The sequence below is a fragment of the Setaria italica genome, chromosome I, assembly GCF_000263155.2.
Source record: "Setaria italica strain Yugu1 chromosome I, Setaria_italica_v2.0, whole genome shotgun sequence".
Classification (NCBI taxonomy): Eukaryota; Viridiplantae; Streptophyta; class Magnoliopsida; order Poales; family Poaceae; genus Setaria; species Setaria italica.
Window position 1 is genome coordinate 23,772,159 of NC_028450.1, and position 25,529 is coordinate 23,797,687.

A 25,529-nucleotide genomic window follows, 5' to 3' on the forward strand; every position below is an offset into this window, starting at 1 on the left:
TTCTTTTTTTTATTACGAGGAAGCAATACTAATCATTCGACTTGTTAATACTCTTCCATGAGGTACTGAGGGGTGAATCTCTGGTGCGAGTGCTTCATATTTTGAGAAAATTCATGCAAAAGCGCACTTTAAAGTTTCAGAAAAACAATTAAAACATGACACACTCATAGTTCATTGTATTTATTCTGTCACAAAATGTTTTGACAGACAATGCTTTTTCTGTCACAAATTAGTGCATATTTACTCGAAATTTTCATTTTCATGTGAAATAACCTGAAACCAATTTGAAACTCGACTTATGTAACAAAGTACAACACACAATGAACTATGGATGTGCCAAGTTTTCAAAGGAAATTAAACTTCAAACTTTGTTTTCTTTCTTTTTACAAATTTTCATCGTTTTCAATATCCGTGGTGTTTCCAATAGAGACCAGCCCGCTTGTTCATATTGTAGCCATGGTTAGCATAAGCTTTGTTAGCATAAATAATGCACCAGAGAAAAAAGGAGATTGGCTTGGGGTGCGGGTATGTGTCATATATTTAGGGTGATTTTGATTGGGTTTTCCAACCTGCTTTTACTTTTGCAAAATCCAAAAGCCAACTAAAGGGTCTAAAAGCCATAGGTGCTTTTGCCAAAAAGCTGTTTTTGCTCTAGCACAACACCAAAAGCATCTTCCTCCCTGCTTTCAAGTGCTTTTAGGGTAAAAAATTACCCACCCGCCACTGGTTACGAGGGTACCGGTTCGTTTTTCCTCCCCCGTTCTATTTGTCCCCCACGTGCAGTCCTGTCCACCTCCTCCCCGCACACGATCGTCCACCTCCTTCGCACATCGCCCCCAGCGACCCGCCGCCCCCGGTCGCCGGCCACATCCATTGGTGGTATTATTGGCGCTGGACAACGACTTCATGTTGCTAGCGGACGCGGTGGCGGTGGTGCGGCTACTCCGGCAAAACTGCGGCCAAAACCTGGACAACAACTACCCCTAGAGCATCTATGCGAGCGTGTGCATCTTTTCCCGTGGCTCTCATCCTCAGCACATGGTTCAAACGAGCTCGCCCCCATCGGCATGGCCGTGGCGGGCTCTGGCTAGGGTTGGGCGTTTCGGCCGTCCTAGCCAGGAAATGCTCCAACGGGCGCACGCGCGAGCATCCATGAACTTCGGCGAACTCATTCTTGTAGCTACCCTTAGCAGAGGGGGCCGGGAAAGAGGTTCTCACCTTAGGGTGTTGATGGCGGCGGCGGAATAGGGAAGATATCATGGTGGCGCCGTGCCTGATTTTGTTGGGCAAGGAGTTGTTGGGGTCGCTTGGGAGGGTGTCACGGCACGGTAGTTGAGAGGAATTTGGTGAAGATGGCTTGACGGCGGCGAGGTGTGGCGAGCAGTACTGGCGGGAAATAGAGGAGCTTAATAGAACGACGACGGCGGTGCTATAAATATGTGGAGCTTCATCGTGATCCCTTCTACCAGCCCTTGCCTGCCTGGTTGCTCTGGCGGTGCTGCTCGACAGCACGTGGCGGCGCTAAGATTATTACCGCGGCGGCCCAGCGGCGAGCAGCAACACTGCCGCTGTTTTTTACTGCTGTAAGTTTGAGATTCGGTACACAGAAACATGTCCGTAAAAATTGTGTAAAAGAAACACGATTTCTTCGAGCACCGATAAACAAAAGTGTAGATGAAACATAGGTTTATAAATGATAGATAGGAACTTTGTTCAAAGGATCCACTGTTTGAGAGATCAAGAGCTTTGAAAATCCGATCATGAACTGAACACTTGAGTTTCAGTTATTTAACTGAGATTCTGCCTAAGTCTTAAACAGCATGAAAAGTCTTAAACAACGTGAAGTTCAAATTTTGAGCTTCGCATATAAAATTTATTTTTTTCCTTTCTAAAATAGTCATTTACATGCGACTTAGTGAACACATTATTTTGTTACGAGCAATTTGTATATAAACACACCCACAGACTTTTAGGGGCATTACATATATTTCTTACATAATCTACAGTTTCATAGCTGCTCTAACTAAATGTTTTTCTGTTTTTCCCACAACTGTTTTTCCATAGCCCACAGCCCACAACAGCTTTTCCAAAAGTCACAGCTCAACCAAACACACCTTAATGTTGTTTTCTCGCTTTTGTTGACTTCTCCGTAGTCGATGCAAGTCTGAACAGAACCTTACCTCTTCTTTTTACAGGCAGCAGTAATTCATCTATAAGCCAATTCATACATATCAGAGATGGAACTTACCTCTCCAATTCATACATATCAGAGATGGAACTTACCTCTTCTTTTACAAGAAGCAGTAATTCATCTATAAGCCAATTCATATATATAAGAGATTTGGGAAAATATATGCAAACTGTAACATGATATATGTATAGATTTATAGGATCATGGCAGCAAGCAAACACTGTTATCGCTGATAACAAGGTACACAAATTAATAAAAATTATAGGATCCCCAACAGTAAAATGCATTGGACGTACAGATCAACCGTTAGCTATGCTTTTTGGATCATTGACAGTAAGGGGGGCACGTCCCAAATCGGGGAGGGAACCACCACAAATCCACAATGTAATGGTAGTTTTGTGAAAACTTCAATGTGTAGTTTTTTTTTTGCTGAAATTTACTTTTGTTCTACCGTCCAAAGCAATCTCGCAATCAGGACTATGCTTTCAGACCATTCATATATGACACACAAATTTAGCACGGATTCATCACCAGATCAAGATGGAACAAATACCACATAATCAAATCAGAAAATAACCAATATCATTAAAAACTAGAGTGTCCTTCGGCCTCGACTCAATGCAAAAAACTTGTAAATTCTCACCCTAGCTACTATTAACTACTCTAAATTGTCGCTTATTCCAACAGTCCGCAAAAAAGCTATTACCTCAAATGGACACAACAAATGAATACTAACAGTAACAAAAACCTAGATGATGCTCCAGGAGGATTAACACTGAAAGATGGGGGGCAAAAAAAGGCACATCAGCCGACGACCAAAACTAGAACTACATCTGAATAGGTGTATATTCTACAATTAGTAATAACTTCTTTTCCGCTTTTGTTGCCTGCAAAAATAGTGGTCAAGAACAGGAACCCTCAACCAATTGATGAAGCTCTATGTCAACCTCGGAACAATCTGAGGACCATGGAATGACACTCCAAGAGACGTGCAGCTATGTTGTCCCTCATTTCGCAGGTGCACCAGCAGCTGCTGTGCGACCACCACGACCACCTGTGTATTCAACCCTCTGGTAGCCGACATCAGCTCCCCGTGCCGCACCACTTCGGCCACCACTTCGGCCACCATAATCGGACCTGTAACTGAATTCGCCCCTTCCATAGCCCCTTCCACCACTGTAGTTACCACGGCCTCTGGCACCTTCATTTCTGAAGTTGTTACCCCTGCCTGGTGCAAACCTGCCGCCACCTCTGCTGGGGCCTGAAAAAGGGGGAAATATATCACAATTGAAATGGGAAGAGTCAAACAATTTAACAAAATCCAACAAGAGTCAAACATAAACAGCACGCGTAGAAATAGGTATCAACATATTCTCAATAGAATTGTCAAGAGAACCACTCAATGAGATTTAGGAGAAAATTTGGGTGTACTTAAGAGTGAGAACACTACTAGATTCCAACATTCACCGACAGGATATTTTAAGTGGCCGAGGGGGATTCACTCATTAGCATTTTTCCCTGATGGCCGAAGGTGCTTAAGCGTGATTGGACCATTTCCTGTAAATGAAGATGAATTTCCCTACCAAGTATTCACTGACCAGGAAAATCAAACCAGGTGCACAAACGAACAACAGCCCATCGGCCACCTGCTGGCATCTCTCAGCAAATGTCGCAAATCTGTAGTTGATCCTTCAAACATATCTTTGCAGCTTCTAAAGGAGTAATCACAAAATTACGCACCCATGTTTAGAATCACCTAAATCTAGCTCCACGCAAGCTATATGCCCTTAGTCAGCAAGTTAGCACCAAAAAGTGGGCTCATGTTTGAAGTTTGATCCTTCCTAGATCAAAATATATGCTGGTTGAACAAAATGACCGATGATAAAGGAATGTCTTTGTAATATACAATAAGAGGAATTTCAAGACATATTTTCCTATTCAAATCATGGATCTACAGATATAACATAAATTACTGGTGCCATCCATTCATGTTCCTATGATTCATATGCCAAAGGGTAGGACCAATGTGACATTTAATCTCAGTTATACTGGTGTCTGAACCAGTCATCTCATTCATATGGCCCAATGATATAACTGGCTTAGGCACTGCATGAAGAATCAATTTATATATAAACTGACCTCGTGAACCAGGTGTCCTCTTTTCCTCAACGTAACATTGACGACCGCCAATTGTTACAGGAGAACCCTGCAGATTAAAAACATAATCAATTAAACTAAGCTAATAAATCGCCAAAAAAAACTCCTTGAACTCCACCTCTCAAAGGCATCACTTAGTGATACCAGTACTTTTGTAGAACTTAGTACTACTACATTAGACCTCAACACATACTAGCAACCAAGATCATTCATACAATTTAAATGGCTAAGGAACACGAAGTAAATCATGGGAGCAAGCAATATGAATAGATGAATCGAAAATGATAAGCATTTATACATACCATACATATATACCACAGGAAAGGGAGCAAAATGACAGGAACCACAATGAAACAAATCAACAGTTTATCTGATCTGTCCACCAGGACTTCGAGGACAAATCAGGGAATCTTAATATGAAAAAACTTGCAAGGGAATCCTAATCCAGGGTTTACCCATCTAGGCATCTACATGTGTTTGCCTATTTGCAATGCAGAAAATTCTGCACAATTTCCAACTAACGCATGTGACTTTTACCATTTCCTACAAAGGTTCTAAATTCAAAACCAGGTCCAAGCTGTTTATTTGACAAAAACGATTATACGTAATTCTTTTTAATAAAATCAATTTGACCATCACGATGGCACTAAAATGGGCAATCACCACATAATCAAGACAAATAATGGTAACTCACAAGACAACTACCCTTATATTCAGCCAAAATTAACTTGGAAATAAAGCTCCTAGAGAATGGGTATATCACATACAGTTCCCGTGGTAATGTGAAATAAGTTCCTTTGTTAATCTACATTAAATTTCCAGCACTAGAGAACCAGATAATGTTCAGTGTTTTATCGAAGTTAAAAATACAATGAACAAGCTAATACCACAGAAAAAAAATCAAATGAGTTGGTTGCATTAAACAAATTACCTCTATAGCACTCTGGACAGAAGTTGCATCCTCAAATTCAACAAAACCATAACAGAACCCTTGAATCTACATTTTCATAATATGAAAACATTGATGTCAACTTTTGAAGTCAGAATAGCACAAATAAACTCCCAAGCCAGTGCATGCAAAAAAGGGGTACCTTATTGCTTCTGACTTGAATGCCATTTTGCTTAATAGCACCAAATTTCTTGAACTCATCCTCCAGTTGAGTTTCGGTGGCATTTAAAGGTAAATTCCTCACATATATCGCATGTGCATCAACTTCAAAAAGGGATTGCAAGGTTAAGAGAGGCTAGTGCAACTAACAAATTTCAACTGATATCTTGGATTTAAGAAGCACCTTCTGGCTCTTGGATAGTGCTGTTCTCAGGGTTAGAACTGAAAGCTGGTACGTCTGTGACGGGGGCAGGAGCAGGAGCAGGAGCCTGCTTCTCTGGTTTGGGTGGTGCAGGCCTAGTAGAAGGTGCGGGAGCAGGCAATGGAACTTCTTTCATGACTTTGACCTGCAACAAAGAGAAATAGTAATATTGTTAATAAAATAAAGCAGCAAATAAACCTGGTGTTTCACAGCGGAGTAAATAAATCACCAGCTACCAAACAGGAAACAGGCTATTCAGTTATTTCAAAGCAAACAATACCATCTTCACAAGCATTACAAATAAAATAGCACAACAATTTTAACACTATCATTTCCTTGTCAGCAGATTAACTCTAAAACCTCATGACACTAAAGACACGCCATAAAAAAACTAGTTGTGGATGACATCACATCAACGCTTTTCAGAGTGAACAGAGTCCAGGATAAGGTGTCCAAATTACCTGAGTTCATATGTAACAATAAATTCTGGAATGGACTAGCAAACAGCTTTAAAACAGCACACATGCACAAAATTGCAAAGCATATAGAATAAACAAGATAATGACTGAAACTGTATCATCCCATGAACAGGCGCAAGTGCATGAGCAGCAAATGGAGTTCAAATACGAGGAAGTTGCTTTTGAAAAACCTACAATTGAGGCATATGACTTCTTTGGCGCCTCCTCCTGCGACACTGGGGCAACTGTAGTTGCAACTACCGGTGCCACATTGTTTGGAACTTCATTTATCACTTCAGGAACAGGTTGTTCCTCATCCACGACTTCCTCCGGTGGGGGATTGTAAACCTCCGCCTCCTCCTCCTCCTCCGGCTGAGGCGCTGCAGGCTCCACTACGTGATGTTCCTGCTGCTGTGTGGCATCTACAAAACAGTAAAAGACGAGATTTTATCATCTACCTCATGAAAAACGAAACCAAACAGCAGGCTCTGCTTTACACACCATGTTCAGGGACGGCAGGCTCAACAGCTGGAGCTGCAGTGCCGTTGGCAAGTGGAGCGGCAACAGGTGGGACTACGGCGTCCGCCTCAGGCTGCGCCTCGACAGCGGCAGGGGCAGGGCCATCCCCGACGAAGCGGAATATGTCGTTGAGCACGAAGTAGCCCTTCTCCTGTGGGGCGAGGAAGAAGGACTGCGAGAACTCGCGGCGCACGCCGTCGCGGCCGGTGAGGTGGCCCGTGACGAGCACCGTGACGCCGCGTTCTAGCGACTCCTGCGAGTCCACCGTCCTGATCTCCGCCTTCGCCACGTCCATCTCCATGATCTTCTCGCTGATCGCCTGCGCAGCCGCACCAGACACACACCCGGGTCCCAAAAACCTCTCAGAACCTCGACCGAAATGAACTCAAAGCGCCAGATCTGGGAGCGCGCGGGACAGTGGCTCACCTTCATGGTGGTGACGGATTCCATGCCGGCGGCGGAGGCGGGGCGGCCGACGCGGCTGTCATCCTGGTAAAAGCGGTACACCAGATCCGGCGACTGGTGCAGCACGAGGTAGTACTGCTGCACGAACGCGTTGCCCACCTGCAGAGACGAGCGCAGAAAACACCAGATCAGCTTCCGGAACACGGCGAGAAGCCCGCCGGAATCCCGGCACGGGAGCGGCGAGCCTGCTTACCACTTGCGCGGGGGGCGGCGCCTCGGACGCGGGGGCGGCGGCGGCGGGCTGCGGCGCGGCCATGGGGGCTGGATCGGGCGAGTGGGGCAGCTAGGGTTTAGGGGAGGCGCGGCGGCGGCGGGTGCGTCGTGCGGCTCCCGTGAGGCGGCGGCGGCGTGTGGGGGCAGCGCTTGGGGTCTGGTGGGGAGGGAGATGGAGGCGGGGCGAGGAGGGAGGAGGTGTAGAGGCGAGTGTGCAGGCAGGGCGCGGGGGGCTGGCGGCTGACGGCTGGCGCTGGGGCTTATGCGTACGGCGGATCTGGAGCCGTGATACGATGGAGTGTGAATCTGTTGATGTGAATAGCTGGATGCTTGGTTCACTGTCAAAAATTGGCAAGTCACCAACCCTGTCGGGGGTGTTTGCCTAAGGGCAGTCCCAATGGCGATAGTTTCTATCCCCTTAATTATCATGCCAACTAAGCAATTTACTGATATGGTAGTAGATTTATTATGAAGAGAGAAACCATTTCTTAGAGAGGAAACTAAGTCCTCACGCACACCAATAAGCCAAGAAACCAGCGAATCTGCATTGGGGAGACCCAAGTAGTTTCTTCTTACTTACTTACTGCCGGATCCTTTGCGCTTGCACCGCTGCTACCCATCACTCGAGCTCCTTTACATGATGCACAGAGGATCTGGTACTAGAAGGGAGAATGATTGGTTGGATTTTTGTTTAAACTCTAGATAAAAAAGTTGCATTGTGAAGTATGATTTCTTGATATAATATCCTAGACTATGGAAACTAGGTTGGTTTCTCCCATTGGGACTGCCTATCACATCGGATGTTTAGATACTAATTAGAAATATTAAATATAGTTTAATTATAAAACTAATTACACAGATGGAGTCTAATTCGTGAGACGAATCTATTAAGTCTAATTAGTCTATAATTTGATAATGTGATGTTACAGTAACCATTTGCTAATGATGGATTAATTAGGCTTAATAGATTCGTCTCGCGAATTAGTCTAGGAGTTCTGCAATTAGTTTCACTAGTAGAGAATTGGCCTTTAGTCCCGGTTGGTAGGGTGCATATCTCCCGAAAATCCATCCGGGATAAACCAACCGGAACAAAAGGGGGGGTCTTTAGTCCCGGGTCTTTCAACCGGGAGTAAAGGTCACCCTTTAGTCCCGGTTGGTGTCACCAACCGGGACTAAAGGACCTGCCACGCCAGGCGCGGGACAGGCCCTTTACTCCCGGTTGGTAAAAGCAACCGGGACTAAAGGGGCAACCGGTGCCCCTTTAGTCCCGGTTGGGTTTCCCAACCGGGACTAAATGTTTTGTGCATGGCACCCTGCGTGGCGCCTGAAATTTTCATGCATCACGTACGTAGTACCGCGGCCCTTTTGTTAACCTTTAGTAGTTGAGATTTTTTTAGAATGAAATCAACTAGTATTTAAATGAATGAAATTTGTAATTATACAATTACTATATATATACACACACAATTCATATACACAATTCAACTAGTACAAATCGATCATAATTAGGGTGTATTATATATACAAATTAATCAAACTATCTATCTACAATCTTCCCGTCGAGGTGTTGTTGCTCGGAGCGTCTAATTGTCGTCCATCGTAATAAAATTCTCCTTTTGGATTTACCACCTCGTCCATTAGGAATCCAATAAGACCTTCACATATTGCCGCTACTCTTTCTTCCTTCAAGAGTCCTTGTTGAATATTTAACATCTATAATTTGAAAATTTGTGAATGTTACACGAACAAATAAATATAAGGAGCTAGAAAATAATTAACTAGTAATAGTTTTATTTTATGTACTTTAAAGTTGTGCGGCGTCATCTTTAGTCCCTTGGGTCCCATAAAACTGTGCATGTGCTCACAGATGTAGTAGCCACATAGATTATTCCCGGGTTCCTGTCTTAAGCACTTGAGTGCGGAAAAAAATAAGTTATAAAATATTCGTGTTATACAATGTAATAAATGTGTAGACTTCATACGTACCGGGAAGTCTGTGTTCCATGTAAGTTTTTCTTTGAATGGACCTTTGTGTGTCCTTATGAATTGTTTCCATACGCTGCGGATTAGAATAATGAATGATATAGTGTAACAGGGATAAAATTTAGGAAACAAACTTTTGCATAGAGATAAAGGTCCAGAATTATTACAAGCCTAGCATGTCTTGCATGTCTTGGTAGTCCACCGGATCTTTCCTCAACGAATCGAAGACAGTGACGTGGCTTCTTTCAGGCTCAATTATAATAAGGATCCAGTGGAAACTGCGTACGTAAAATGTTCATGCATATTAGAGCTAACTAACATTAATCAGGTAAGGAAAAAGACAATGAAAGTAGACGGTATACACACACTTACTTGAAGTTGTATGGAAGTAGTATGAAATCCTTGAATGTTTATTTGTCTAGGAAATTGTATACTTCCACCAAGGTTTTTTCTGACAATAATTATATCTGTTTTTGGTTAACTACAGATGGATCCATGAAGCCTATATGTAGGTACGCCTCTCGTCGGCACGTCTGAATTAGCATCCTACATAAAATGGAAGACGAAGTTAGTACGGTGACGCACGTCAAAATTTACATGTAGAGATAAACGGATACTTACAGAACCCAAGCGCTGATCAGAGAGACGTCCAAGGCATCATGATGGTACACTTCGTATATATCCTTGAAGTCTAGCCACAACACTTTCTCACCTTCACCGTAAAAATCTATCGATTTTACCTTCAGGCCGAATATCTCCCTCGAGTCGGCGGATGCCATCATATACCATTGATGGAATTTGTACATCTTTGTTGATAGCTTCCGTAGCAACAAAGGCCTTACAAGAGGTTTGCCTAGCTCATAAGGCCATCTCAGCTCAAGGGGCGGTGCAGTTGGCGTCTCAACTTGCCCTAAACATTCATCAAGTCCAAGACCTATTTCTTACATGAATTTCAATACTTCTGCTTGTTGATCCAAGGGCATTGCTGCTACCTTTGAGTGTTTTTTTTATAAATACCCGAGGTCGGGGACAGCACCACTGGAAGATGACTTTCTTCGATTTACTGGCGGTGGCTCCATCTCCCTTGCTTATTTTTCTTCGACTTGTTTCTTGAACCACTCACTGGCCTCTCGTTGGATTTCTGCCCACTGTTCCGCATGAGTCATTGCCTCCCAGCGTTCCTTACGAGTTACTTCAGGTTTCTTTGTTTTCTTCTTTCTCTGTCTTTTGTTAGGAGGCGGTGCTCGTGACTTCTTTAGTGGTGCTGCAGGTTCCTTCATGGGGGCTGCTCTTTGATAGCTTGGATGGATCGATTGCTTTCTGCGAAATCGCATTGAGAAACGCGCATAGCTTTATGAGCGGTAACCGAACATTTTCTGGTAGAACACCCCTCAGTGCAACCAGAAGCAACTGGGTCATCAACATGTGGCAGTCATGAGCCTTGAGATTTGTAAACTTCTTTTCTTTCATATTTATTATTCCCTTTATATTCGAGGAGCCCCCAGACGGGGCCTTCATACTATTCAAGTATTCAAACATGCTATCCTTCTCAGCTGGTGGTGAGCAGGTTTTTTACGATGGTCTGGTGCCCCTTTAAAATGTATCCTGCTCTTTCTCAGCTGGTGGTGAGCAGGGAGAAATCGACGATGACTCATATAGACGACCTTCTTACAGTGCTTCAAATACATGCTGTCTGTGTCATCTAAATAGTGGGTGAATGCCCGATATCCCTTATTTGTCTGTCCCGAAAGGTTACTCAGTGCAGGCCAACATTGATGGTTACGAACAACAATGCTCGTAGATTAAAAATCTCTTGTCTATCCTTATCCCACACACGTACACCTTCTTCCTTCCAGAGCTGTAAAAGGTCATCAACCAACAGTCTTAGATACACGTCAATGTCGTTGCCGGGTTGTTTTGGGCCTTGGATAAGCGCCGGCATCATAATGAACTTCCGCTTCACGCACAGCCAAGGAGGAAGGTTGAACATACATAGGGTCACAGGCCAAGTACTATGGCCACTACTCAACTCACCGAATGGATTGAATCCATCAGTACTTAAACCAAACCTTATGTTCTTGCTTCACTTTCAAAGTCCAGGAATGCTCTATCAATTGATCTCCACTGGGTCCCATCTGCGGGGTGTCTCAGCATCTCATCTTCCTTACGTTCTTCTTTGTGCCATCGCATCAACTTAGCATTCGCCTTGTTCCTAAACAAGCGCATCAAGCGTGGTATTGTAGGAAAATACCACATCACCTTCGGAACTCTATTTTTGGGAGACTACCCCTCGACATCACCAGGATCATCTCGCGTGATCTTATACCGCAACGCTTTGCAGACAGGACAAGCATCCAATTTCTCATATTCATCACCACGATAGAGGATACAGTCATTAGGGCATGCGTGTATCTTCTGAACATCCAATTCGAGAGGGCAAATAATTTGTTTAGCTTCATATGTTGTGGACGGTAATTCATTATTCTCGGGAAGAATCTTCTTGACAATGTTTAATATCCCCTGAAATGCCTCAGCGGACACACCATTTTTTGCCTTCCATTGCACAAATTCTAGTGTCGTATCTAGTTTTTTATGGCCCTGCTGGCAACCTGGGCACAACAATTTTTGGTGATCATCTATCATGCGCTGCAACTTTGCTGCTTCCTTCTCAGTTTTGCAATCTCTGTGTGCATCTCGTATCACCTGACCAAGGTCATCAGTAGGGCCATTTTCTTCAAACTCATCTTCATTAGCCTCGCCCATTGTAGTATCTGCAAAAGCTTGACCTGCAATCCAGTCCGGAATGCTGTCATCTGCCTCCTCCTCGCCATCTTCCATTACAACCCCTCGTTCACCGTGCTTGGTCCAAACTAAATAGTTAGGCATGAAACCGTATTTAAACAAGTGGCTGCGAATAGTCCCCCAGGAATCCTTTGAATACTCCTTCTTGTTATTGCATTGGAAGCATGGACAACATACGAACCCATTCTCTGGCTTGTTCGTTTTGGCCACTTTGAGAAAATAATGCAAGCCATCAATAAACACCTTGCTCCACCTGTCTGCATTATACATCCATTGCCAGTCCATCTGCATCGTATTACGCATGAAAATGGATTACACTTGACAATGGATTACGCGTGAAAATTGATTAAAGATTCAAACAACATGATACAATATAACAACATGAAGATCCAAATACACATATTTAAATTAAAGATGTAAACAACATGATACAATACAATAATCCATCCACTGGTTATTATCTAGGAGGACTTTAAGCATCCTTGGGCGGTGAAGACGAAGGTTCCGCTGAACCAGCCTCATCCTTAGGTTTATTTGTGCCGCCTGAAATGGTAGTACTAATTGGACGTGAAATACCCGGGACTGAGGGTGGAGCATAACGACCACCAAAAGGAGGTTCCTGACCCGCGGTAACAGCTTCTTCATGACGTTGCTGCAAATAACGAAGCATTACTTTTTCCAACGCGCTCATTTTCTTTAGCTTATGCTGAGGGCCAACTATGATTTTCCCCTTGCCAAAAGAGAAACCACGATCGCCCCCACCATCGCCACTTCCTCCAGTAGCAGAAGCCATCTATGTACAAAAATTCTTACCTTAGCACTGCATAAGTTGTTGAACTTGAAGACCGTGATCATGTCGCGAGCATGCCCTCAACTAGGCGGCACCGCACTTCGTCATGAAAGAGGTTCGATTCTACGGAAAAGGGGACACGGTCATGATGTCCGTATCCACTCTTTCTTGTAGAATCGAACCTCCTTCTTGACATACGTTGCTGTTTGGCGGAGAACATCCTCGCAGAGATGAACACGGTATGCAAGTTCAACAAGTATGGATTTGAAAAACCTTATTGAATTTGATAAGATAAACCGTCTAGACAAGGTAGCATCATTCTTAAACCACTGCAAGAATACATACTATATATGACATATCAATCTCCCTCACATTCTAGCTCAAAATACCTATCCATTTTCTACTTCATCACATTCTAGCAATTAATCTTTCCATCTCCAAAGCATAAATCAAAGCATAACACGAGGATGAAGTAGCAAACCTTCACAACACTTGTGTTGGCTGAGTGAAATTCCCACAAAAATGAGGGGGAAAAAATCGGGCAGCACCTCCCTTGCTTCGGCACCACCGGAGAGTAGGTGAAGCTCAGCTCTCTGTCTATGTGGTGGATTGGCTCAGGTTGGAGGAGGAAGAAAGACCTCTGTCAATATAATGGGAAGCGTTTAAAAACTCCCACTCACGCAAAACACTACTAGCTGGGTCCCGGTCCCAAGTTTAAAACCGGTAGCCCCCTGCCCCCGGGCTCCACCTTTTTATCCCCGTTTGAACCTCCAACCGGGACAAAAGGGTGCCGCCACCAACGCCCCGGAACTAGCCGTTGCAACCGGGACTAAAGGGGGGCCTTTAGTCCCGGTTGTAATTACCAACCGGGACTAACTCTCCCCTCTATTTTTGCCTACTGTGGCGCACCCCCTTTTGTCCTAGGCCAACTTTAAACCGGGACAAAAGGGGGCGCATCGAAAGCCAATTCTCTACTAGTGTTTTATAATTAGCTCATATTTAGTCCTCCTAATTAGCATCCGAATATCCAATGTGACAGGACTAAACTTTAGTCCCTGGAATCCAAACACCCCCTCGGTCTCGGACCTCTCTCAGTGAGTGTTTCCGGCAAGTTTTGGTTTATTTTTCAGGTCTATGATATTTGAGACAAAGGTTTCTTTTAAAAAAAGGTTGAAAATAAAAAACGACATTTTCTTGCGTATAGATTAGGGATTTATGAGAGGTTAGGTTTTGAAATTTAAGATTTATCGTGTCTGGATGGCAGAATGTGAACGGTGGCAGCATAGACATACGATGGTAAAGGGGATCATGCTCCATCGTCCGTGATAAAGGATGCGGTGAATGTTGCTCACAGGGCATGCCAGCAGGGAAGGAGCACAAAGTTTAAAAAAATGGCATTGGTATAAGAGAAAGATATACACGAGACATTGGTTGGAAGTGGAAGATAAATGTAAGCTTGGTGCTTATATAATAGATCAAAACAGTTGATAGTAAAAGATCTTGGTTTAAGCCACATAAAGAATATAACATCTTTTTTCTTGAGTAAATTTTAGAAGCCTACAATTATTTTGACACATGTTTTAGAGAGCCTTTTGCGAAAACCTTGATGCACAAAGCTAGAACTTTCTCAGCATGGGCCCAAACGTTAGCTTCTAAGGCATGCATAAGGTGGGTCCACAATGTTATCCTTTAGCTTTGTGAGAAATTTGTTGTTTTCTGCAACAAGTATATAATATCAAAATAATTGTAGAATTGTGCAATAAGCACTAAAATTTTAGTCTTTTACAACATGTGTTAACATATTTTAGTTTTCATAAAAAATTCTGCATTTTTTCACTTTCACCCAATGTCTGGGCCTGGCTTCCTCTAACCATTTAAATGGACATTTTTCTCCCTTGATGAACTTTAATCAGGTTTGTCTTCTACGGCTATGGATGCTCTCATCAATCGGGTCCCTTGTTGCTTCCAAAGACGAAGGTGAACATGTAGATTTAGTTGCAATGCACGTACGTATCTTTCACGTCACAGAACCTATAGAGGCAAGAACTGGCCAATTCGAAGCATAACCCCATAAGCATAAAATGAACCACAATCTTGTAATAGAGTTCACCTTTGTGTGCGCTTTAGGAGTAAAGGGAAGTACCACATTAAGGGATGATCCTTCGCCAACTTGAAGCAAATGATAAGTAAGGGTTTGAATCAATAAACACACGTCATCCTCATCAGCTTCTGTGATATATGTTGATTTCACATCCATCTTGGAAGAGGGGCTATGAAATGGAAGCATTTGTCTTTGAGCATCACTTGAGGCAGTAGCAAACTTCTAGGACTTTCAAAGTATAGTAAAACATTAGACATAAAAAAGATCAAGATACCTAAGAGAGGGGTAAATTAGACTTTTGCAAATTTATCTTGTAGAAATTATACCTAACAATAAGCCTAATCACCCCATATGCCTAACACCTTAGAGAGCGTAGCTATTCTAGTCATTTTAAAGTCTTGCACACTAATCACCCCATATGCCTAACACTTTAGAGAGTGTAGCTATTCTAGTCATTTTAAAGTCTTGCACACTAGTTCCAACCCTATACTTACATGTCAATTTTAGGAATTAAAATTGCAGGAAGTAAAGAGAGAGCTAGAACACCGATCTTCCCCAAGTATCAGAGAGTCGGCATTCTCCCCTAGTTCTCAGAGCACCCGCACAAGGACCAAATGCTAACTAGTGGCAATCCATTCTCAACTTCAGACCAGTGGGTTCCAAACCGAGCACAATGTTCTTAGGACTTCTCACAAGATGACTCCTCGAGAGCTCACCAAGAAACATACCACCAACACCAAGCCATATAGGTGATGCCGATCACCAAGAATAACAAGTAAAGAACACCACTTAACCTACACAAAGCTAAAGAGATGGGTGGATGCACAATTGATACTCTCCAAGCACAAATGATGTTCTTAATCTTAAATTAAAAAACTTGCAAATCACTTCTAGTGCTTCTCTTGTTCTTTGGACTTCCAAAAAAAATTATGACCAAGGCCTGCAAAATTCAGGGTCACCGACAGCTCCTGCACACTATTACTGTGCACACCGAATTATTCGGTGATCACTTTCCTTCATGTTCCAACAGTCACTAACTATCACCGACTCATCCAATGATGCCCTTTATTGTTAAACACCAGTGCATACAGTGTGGCTTTGAAATCATGCACAACCGAATTTGAGCAATGCGAACCGATGAACACTGACTCATCTGGTGTAGATTCACATCAGAGCATACAGTGTGGCCCACAAATCATACAAACCCGAATTCGAGCCGATGTTGAGCCGATCCAAGATGACCACCGACTTATACGATGACTATATCGGATAACTATCATTGTTTAAACCGAACAATCGGTGTGGTACTGTATACATCAAGAATCAACCAACAGTTAAACCCCTGTCACCGACTGCACCTGTGCAAGTACCAATAGGTTGATGATATTACCCAATGTGGCATCAAAGACTCGAACATGAGTGGTCAAATTCCATCACAAGCATATTTTTATTTTAATTATATTTGTATTTTATACAAATAATATATGAAATCATAATAAAATTACAAAAATGTGCTACATTGCGCATGTTTTCTTATAAAAATCATCAATTGACTTACTAAAATAGGTAATTTTGTATATTTAATTGACAAAAATAAAAGTTTTGTCAAACAAAGAACCAAATTAACCTTACCAATTGAAATACAGAAATACATTGTCGCTGGTTGAATGGGCGAGATTTCTTGATTTTGATAAAAATGTTGAGGTAATCCATAATGATGTAGGTTTCCATAGCAGGTCTAAAGTGAACGACCTAAAGATCTCCAGAAGTAATGTAGCTTTTTATGATGGTACTATAAATCATTTGCGACCCATTTACTTAGATCAGGTAGGCATTTGTAGATTTGAAACAAAATTCTTCACGAAACACTATTTGAGTTTTCTCCCAAGTTGTTTTACCCTCTACATGGTCTTCAAAATTCATGGTTTTTAAATTAATATTTAATAAGTAAATTATTAGCATGTATTACTGTGAAATTTCAAGTTGCTTCATGAATCACATTTTAACTTAAACTCTTTAATTTAAATTCAAATTCAAATGCATAAAAGGAAGGGCTCAAATTTTTGCAGAGATGCTTATGATGATGAACACGCTTGCTCCATGTTATGCTTGGAATGGGCCGTGACAACATTGGCATTGAGTTTATTTCATGAAATGTTTCTAAAAACACCATACAAAAAGTATTAAAACAAAAATTCTTATACATCCATTGACTGTGTATACTTTCATAGTTATATACATTCATTAGATTTATAAATAATTTTTTATCTAATAGGTGAATATTATCATGAGTTGTTTTCACTCATTCGGTCTTAATGGTGCGACCTCTCTGATACTATGCTCCCGTGTTTTCATTTTGATGTGAGCTATTTCATTGTGGCCTATGGGCCAATTTTGACCTAGAATTACATGTGTACCTCAGTCTCAGTGCCTGTGTTTGGGTTCCTTATCCAATGGTGGTGTGTGATGCTTACCAAACTAAAAGGGTTATCTTCTACCAAAAACACCATGGTTATTGATGCAGCAGGCAAAGGGCCAGGATCATCCTCACTACCTTTGCCGGCGCCTAGCTTGCTCCTGTAGTATTGCTAGCGGTGAGCACGTACTCCATGGATGGATGAACTAGAGTTAGCGATTTTCCTCGTGTGTCGTCTACTTCCCCTTTTCAAATTGTAAGTCGTTTTATTTTTTCAAGATACATAATTTTTACTATACCTTTTCAAGATATATAACTTTTACTATACACCTAGATATCGGTTATTCTAATCATTCGTAGTAAAATCTATGTATATAAAAAATCTAAAATAACCTATAATTTGGAATTAAGGAAATATATGCGGTGCTTTCTTCAAAGACCATCTATGTGCCATAGTGGCGGAACTGAGGTGGGCAGCGGGGGCTATGGCCTCCCCCAACAAAGAAAAAAAAATTCTACTACCCCTTGTAAGAGCAACTCCAAGAGTATTTCAAAAAATTCTTCCCCAAAACTATGTATTGGGGGTTCTTCCAAAAAAAATTTCCCCCAAAAACATATCAATCCACAGCAGATCGCTAATAAATAGCTCCCAATATTTTAAAACAGGCCTAGTCATCGTATTGGGCCCATCGGAAGGGACGCGCGAGCGTGCAGGAATCAAGATTGGGGGAGGAATGCCAACGCTAAAATATACGCGGTGGTAGGCTGTTTTTTAGTGTTGCTAAAAAGTTGGGGAAGGTTTGGGTGGACTGTTGGAGTTCGTTTTTTCTCTTTTTACCCTAAAAGAAGTATTGGGGATAAGATTAGTAACCTCTTGGAGTTGCTCTAAATCCCTTATAAATGGTCAGTCCATAGATCGTTTTAGCACTCAGCAAGCCAAAGATCACGGAGCTAAGCCTAATTGACATTCTGGCATCTGTTGCCCAGTGCCCAACAATGCATGTACGCACACAAGTGGTCAGGTGCCTGTTCACGTACCTAATCACGCGACGTTTCATTCAAATCTCGCAATGCGTCGATGCCGCCAAAACCTCGCCTGCTGCCCGCTCACCTGTTGCCTGCGGTCTGCGGACTGCTGAAGTCTTGCACTGTCATTGTGCCATCAACGATGGGCAAGCCGGTGGTCGCGGCGGTGTGGCTGCAATGAAGGGCAACATCACAGCCGACCCTCCTGCTTTTATATTCCTCCTCCAACTCAAACCAATTTAAGCAAGTCCTATTTCCCTAAACCATATCGGTATATCCCCTAAATTGTTTTCAAATTTATTTCTTGTCCCATAATATCATAGGATTTTTTTGATGAAGTTAGGCCAAAGTCTTATTCTTACTCTACCAGTTTCAACTGCAACTACAAAAGCACACATTTTTTGCAATAAAATTGGTTAAGACTAGGCAACAAAACAAAATGGAGATGGATTTTTAAAAGATTGCTTCCTACTCTAGAGAGATTGCAATGAAGGTCACGACAGATTCGATTATTGATCATTTCAATATAGTGAAGAATCAGACAGTCAAATTGAAATGAATAAGGTATATTGATTACTTTTGCAAACTATTCGTTTTTGTGTATTACAGTTGCATAATTAACTACTATACTTGTGTGGGACAAATTACCAAAATTATTTAACCGGCAAATGTTTGTCTGACTCCCTTTAAATTTCTCTCCAGTTCCGCTACTGATGTGTCATCGTTTGAAGCTGTTGTTTTGGGCCTGTTCGCTTCAGCTTATTCAGCCGGCTTATCAACCACCAAACAGTGTTTTCCTCTCACAACAAATCAGCCGTTTCAGCTTTTCAGCCGGCTTATAAGCTGAAGCGAACAAGCCCTTTGTACCTAGCATTGACGATGGGTGCCATGTGTCGCCTGGAATTGCGCACTGCGCACGAGGAGTACGTACGCATATGCATCTATGTATCGTATCAATGCAATGTATGCATTGAGTCGCTTAGACTACTCCACTAATGTTTAGGGTACTGATCAGCAGTACTACCTTTCCTTGCAGATCGTGTTGCCTCCTCGATGTGGAGTAGCAAAACAGAGGTCTTGTTTAGTCGCCCAACTTTGGGGTGTCAAAATTACTGTAGCAACACTGTAGCGTTTCGTTTGTATTTGTGAATTATTATCCAAATATTGACTAATTAGGCTTAAAAGATTCGTCTCGCAAAGTACAACAAAACTGTGCAATTAGCTTTCGATTTCGTCTACATTCAGTACTCCATGCATGTACCACAAGTTTGATGTGATGAAGAATCTTCTTTTTGCATAGTGCCAGAGTTGGAATTTTGGAGTGAACTAAACATGGCCAGAACATGTTTCGAGGCATAACTTCTTCTGCGGGTCTTCTCATTTTCTCATTTTGGTCCTCACTTTTCAATGTTTCCTGAATCATTTTCCCTGCCCTCCGGCCTGGTGATTGTTTGTTGTAGGCGTTTTTCCCGTCAAATTTTGTAGAGGTACTAGCTGATGTGCCAAAACCTCGTCGGTTGCATGAAAAATGATTGAAAACAAAAGGAAAAAAAATACAGGCGGAGTCCACGTTTCCTCGTACGATTCAAAAACCGTCCGTTCCAACTCCTCCAACTTATGAATCCGGTACCAGACTGGTTTTGTCCTACATGGTACGAACATGGCGGCGGGTTTGACATGTTTTGACATGCGTAAATAAATAAACAAATAAGACATTAAAAATGATGGACCTTATTACGACAGCATGGACATGTCTTCTTTTTTTATTATATTTTTTTCTCTTCCCCTCCCCTGCCATCGTTGCGAGCCATGCCGTCCATCTGCGCCGTGAGCCGTGGCCGCCTGTGCCACTCAAGATGCTCCAGGTGAGGAGCGGGCGAGTGCGGCGGATACCAGCGCAAGAGGAGCAGCCATGGGCAGCGGACGCCGGAGAGCACCACCCACGCACCATCTACATGCTCATCATCTGTTCCCTGCTTCCTTCCTCTTCTTCACGCTACCACTAAATCCACCGAGCCTTGGTCTAATCCTTCTCTGATGTAGAAGGGAAGCGGCTGCAATAAGCACCCAGGCTACCAATTTCTCGCTCAAACTTGGTCTCGTTACAATTGATTTGGATGGATTGCTCATATATTTGGCAATAGGTTGATTTTGTTTCAATGCAAGTAAATCCAATGGAAGAGCCCCGACATCTCCCATTCACCTCCCCATCCGTTGAGCAAGTGCCATTGCCATCTCGGAGAGTGCCGGCGAGCCCTCAAATGAAGCAGCTGTTCTCTTGCTTCACTGCAAGACATGTGTGGTTTTTTGACATTCTATTTATGTCAAAATATATAGAATTAATGTCACAACTTAAGATTTATGACCTCCGGTTGACGAAAATTCAAACGTTAGGGTCACAAATTGATTATGTGATGTTTGTAAATCTAATGTCACAAGGTTATGACCCTGGATTTTAGTGTCATGTAGGTTTATAACTTTGGTTTGTTGTCACAAAATCTTAGGCCTTGCCACATGGGCAAATGCCTAGGATCAAAAGCTGACATGGCAAGGGAAAAAAAAGTCACAAAATGAATTTTGGCCTGCTAAAGCCCACATAGCAAGCAGTCTCTTCATGGGCCACAAGCTTGTTTCGACTGATATTGCCTGGCCCATTATTTTATTTTCGTTTTTCGGCCTATTTTTCCAGCCCACACAATTTCAGCCCATCCAATTTTTTCAGCTTGTATATTTCAGCCCATATATTCTTGTCAGGCCACATATTTCAGCCCATACACTTATTCAAATGAAATACGTATACATTACATCCATCATATTTTTAAATGAAATACATTACATCCATCAGATTCAAATGAATCAACATCACCACATATGATTGCAATATCACAAGCATTCCACAAGTCTTACAATGCAATACATATACCTTACATCCATCCACCAATTCAACATACGTCCAGTCTCAAAGTCTCAAATTTTAACTTGCTGCTACAGCAGCCGCAGCACAAAAACAGCAGTCAGACACCAGCAGCACAGCGGACACAAGCACAGAATTATCCTACTGCTACTGTTGTAAGTTCAGTAATCATTATAGCAGCCGCAGCACAAAAACAACAGCAAGACACCAGCAGCACAACGGACACAAGCACAGAATTATCATGCTGCTACTATTGTAAGTTCAGTAATCACCAAAATAGCATCCTTAGCCTCGCAGACACAGATGTCACCATAATATGAGCCTAATTGAGTTGGAGAGCTTACTACTAAGCATCAGGTGATGCAAACTTGTTGCCAAACAAGGTACGAAGGAAACCTTGGATTTCAAGACCTTGCTGCTTTAGCTTCTCAGTTTCTTCTTCGTTCTTCCTTGCTGCTTCTTCATTCTTCCTTGCTGCTTCTTTCTAATCCTCTAATTGTTTCTGCACATCAGCCAGCTATGATCGCAGTCCTGTTGATCCCATCTTCTCAACTTGCAATTCACTCTCAAGCTCATTTACGCGATCATTCATTGCAGCAGCTTTGGCATTTCTCTTTATCGCTGCGGACTGCATGCCAACACTGCGAAGAAAAGTTGATTTTGGCATAACATGAGCAATAGCTTGAACAAGAGTCTTCGGATCTTGCCCTTCTTCTGTTGGTTGAGCAACATAGACCTCCATTTGAGCCTAGCAACAATAACACAAAAAAGTCAGATTTCAGTGCTAGTTATATATGTCTAGAACTGATGTCTATATGGAAAGCAACATAGTGGAAGAAATGGAATGATGTCTATAGAATGGAACCTTCTATGCTAATTATCAGTTTCTAGAACATATATATGTAATGATGTTTATATGGAATAAAGATCTGTGTAAATATTTTTCTTTTGTACTGATCTATTGTGTTGTTCATCATAGTAAGAAATAGGAAAAGATACTCACAATGGCATCCTTCGCTTGCTCATTAAAACCTGACTTGCTGCTGTAGTGGGTGTCCTTAAAAATATCAATCACAGTTGGTGGCGCATCTTTAAATTTGGTTTGCTTCTGAAATTACATACAAACAGAAAAGTAAATAACTGAAAGCATGTGAAGAGTTATTTGTAGCAGCAGCACAGTAGCAGCAACACAGTAAATAACATAAAAGTAAATTACATAGAGCAGATAGTATTTTCCATGCAACAAGCACCATTTCGGACACATACAACCTCCAGTATCAACTAAAAATCACAAAAGTTTGTAAAGATGCGGTGATTTATCTTACCATGACATAGCATTGAGCAACATAGCTCCAAGATCCTATCATCTGGTGGTACTAAACTAGCTCACGTCTATCTTTGTTTTTTAGACATTTTCCTATAGAAAGATAAACATTAGTGGACAGACAATCTATATTCTGTGTAAGGCAACAATTTTGATAGATATTAAGGAAGGGTACCTTGTGATTTGGGTTAGACCACATGTCCATGAGTTGTTTCCACCGCATGTCAGTCATAGTGGACAGCGGTGAAGTTGTTCTCACTGCATTTGCTGGTATGCCATTGAAGTATTGCTTCTTCAGCTTGTATCTCATTTGCCGCTGTCCTTTTTTGAGCAAATCAGAAAATGCATCTTTCACTGGCACAACATCTTTGTTAATGGTGAATTGACTCTGGACAAGAGCATGCACATATCGTTAAACATCATTCAAATGATGTTCTGGGAGTGTGCGGCAGTGGCAGCGGTAGCAACAACAAGCAGTATAAACAAGTGTCAACTCTAGATTATGCAGCACTATATTACAAAATAATTTGAATATAGAGATAGACAAAGTGTATGATCAGCAAGAAAAAATACACAAATTGAACCAAGATCACTAAAAGAAATGACAAAGGACGAACACCAATTGAATTTCTGAAAATGCAAGAAGCCACATATTTATTTAGTAATTCATAAACCACAGAAAAATATGTTCCTAGCAGTCACACATTTTTCTAGCTGCAGCAACAAAGCAGCTGCAGAAACTCTCTAACCAAAGATTTATAACACTGATTGATTGAATGGACCCTTTATAAGCACTGTTTGTTCTAAAAATGCAAGCAGACACATACAATTATTTTGTGCACAGACTGTTATGCTCTTTTGTGAATTTATAAGCACTGATATTGCAACTAAGACTTAGATTTAGACCAAAACTATGGTACTAGAAATTTAGAAAATACTAAAGCTTACACCACTTATTGTATAGTTGTAATCCATAAACCACAGAAAAATAGGTATCTATTTAGCAGCCAGGTTACTTACACTAAGTTTATCATTGTAGTTTTTAACAAGAGGTTTGGCAGCGTCCTCCTTATAATGCTTCCAGTGAGTGAAGATTGGGACATGGTCCCGTAGAATAATACCAGCCTTTGATGCTAGTTTTGCAGCTTACAAAGGCTCCTCTGGCCGCAACTTTCCTTCAGAGATGTTCACTGGGATCTTGTCTCTTAACCCTCTTGAAATCGTATCCAAATCTCTGCCTAGGTGTCTTTTGGTGATACATGGACCTATCATGGAATTTGGAAAATAATTAAAGGAAATCATAGACCCATTAATGCAAATAAATAAATCATTAATAGTGGAGAGAGGATACAATCACTTGCCTTCAGTAGAAGGCTCATTCTGGTTGTTGGATTGGGTATTATCATTGGCAGCCATCAGTGCATCTTCTGTGGAACCAACTTGTGGGTCTGTTGTTGGAACTTCATCAGCTGAGGCCAATTCCCTTGTCCTCTGCCTAGTAATTCTTGCTGGTCGTCTTGCCCCCGAAGTGCCATTGCCATCACTCTCTTTGATGTTCTTGCCGAACTCTTCCTAACTTCAGGTTCCAAGTCTTGCATGGCCTCCTACATGATACAACAAATTACAACAAAATGAATAATTCTGCATATTTAACACAAATGACTGAGCTTTGCTCATGTACTGCATATTTAACATAAATGTTGGGTTGTCATCAAGGTACCTTATCAACTACTCTTTGCTCAACGTCTTCACCGGCTTCAGGTTGATACAATGAGCCAAAATCTTCACGAGTAGCATTAGTGGCCTTTGGTCTTGATTGTTTCAGAATAAGTGTACTACTCAGAAAAGAACTGCGATGTGTCCGATCGTAGAGTAGTACTACTCAGACAAGAACCGCAATGTTGTCCGATCACTTGCTCAAGATTTTCCACCCGTTGCAATGCACATGCATGTGTGTTAGTACTAGTACCACTGTCGTTGCGCCACTAGGCCCAATCATTAATTGAGTACTAGTACGACATTGAAGATGTGGTTGCAGCGCAAGTTCAGAGAGGAGAGGGAATCGGTGAAGATGGGGACATTCGGTGCGACAGACATTGGACTTGCGCCAAAAACTGCTAATCATCGCTGTTTTTTAGACTTAGAACTTATTTTAGCGATGAGGCTGAAATCTGCTCATCTTGCCTACTTTGAGCTTCATTTTAAATTTGAATCCTCCACCAATATGGCAAATCCCACAAACATGAAGATTATGCCGTAGCTTCAAACTTGACCAATATGGTAAATCCCACAAACATGACCTTCGCTTCCAACATTGGCCCTCTTCGTCTCGCTTTCTTTTTTATCTTTTAGGATGCTTTCCTGGTCTGACATCCTTGACCCTCTCTAGTTGCTCCATCAGCTCATCCATGGTAAATTTCTCTGGCTTCTCACGGTTTTCAACATTACCATCAAACACCTTGCTCCTCCTCCATGGATGGTCCCTAGGAAGGAAACGCCAATGGCCAATGTAACATATCTTATTCCTTATCCTTTTGGAGTAAGGGTTTTTATCACAATGCACACAAGCATAATAACCTCTTGTGACTCTACCTGACAATGTGCTCAAAGCAGGATAATCATGAATGCACCATATTACAACAGCATGTAAATCAAACTTCTTCTCACTAAGTGCATCAATAGTAGGGACACCTTTCCAAAGCTCTTGGAACTCCTCAACAAGTGGCTCCAAGAAGACATCAATATCCTTTCCTGGGCATTCTCGACCAGGGATAAGCAGGCCCATGATAAAGTTGGATTGCTCCACACATTCCCATGGAGGAAAGTTGTACGGGATAAGAAACACTGGCCACATGCTATA

The 25,529-nt window shown here is 42.0% G+C and overlaps 1 protein-coding gene and 1 pseudogene across 1 annotated transcript; both read right to left on the reverse strand.

The window, feature by feature from the left end:
• Positions 1-2,741: 2,741 nt before the first annotated feature.
• LOC101763701 (ras GTPase-activating protein-binding protein 1) lies at positions 2,742-7,528 on the reverse strand. Its single transcript, XM_004952466.4, has 9 exons — positions 7,294-7,528; positions 7,062-7,199; positions 6,618-6,954; positions 6,312-6,538; positions 5,641-5,803; positions 5,440-5,561; positions 5,280-5,345; positions 4,331-4,397; positions 2,742-3,452 (listed from the first exon to the last, which is right to left on the reverse strand). Exons 1-9 carry the CDS (start codon positions 7,354-7,356, stop codon positions 3,199-3,201), a joined length of 1,437 nt encoding a protein of 478 aa, XP_004952523.1. The 5' UTR covers positions 7,357-7,528; the 3' UTR covers positions 2,742-3,198.
• A 14,334-nt stretch (positions 7,529-21,862) lies between these two features.
• Positions 21,863-24,085, reverse strand: LOC111257926 (annotated as a pseudogene).
• Between the last annotated feature and the right edge of the window lie 1,444 nt (positions 24,086-25,529).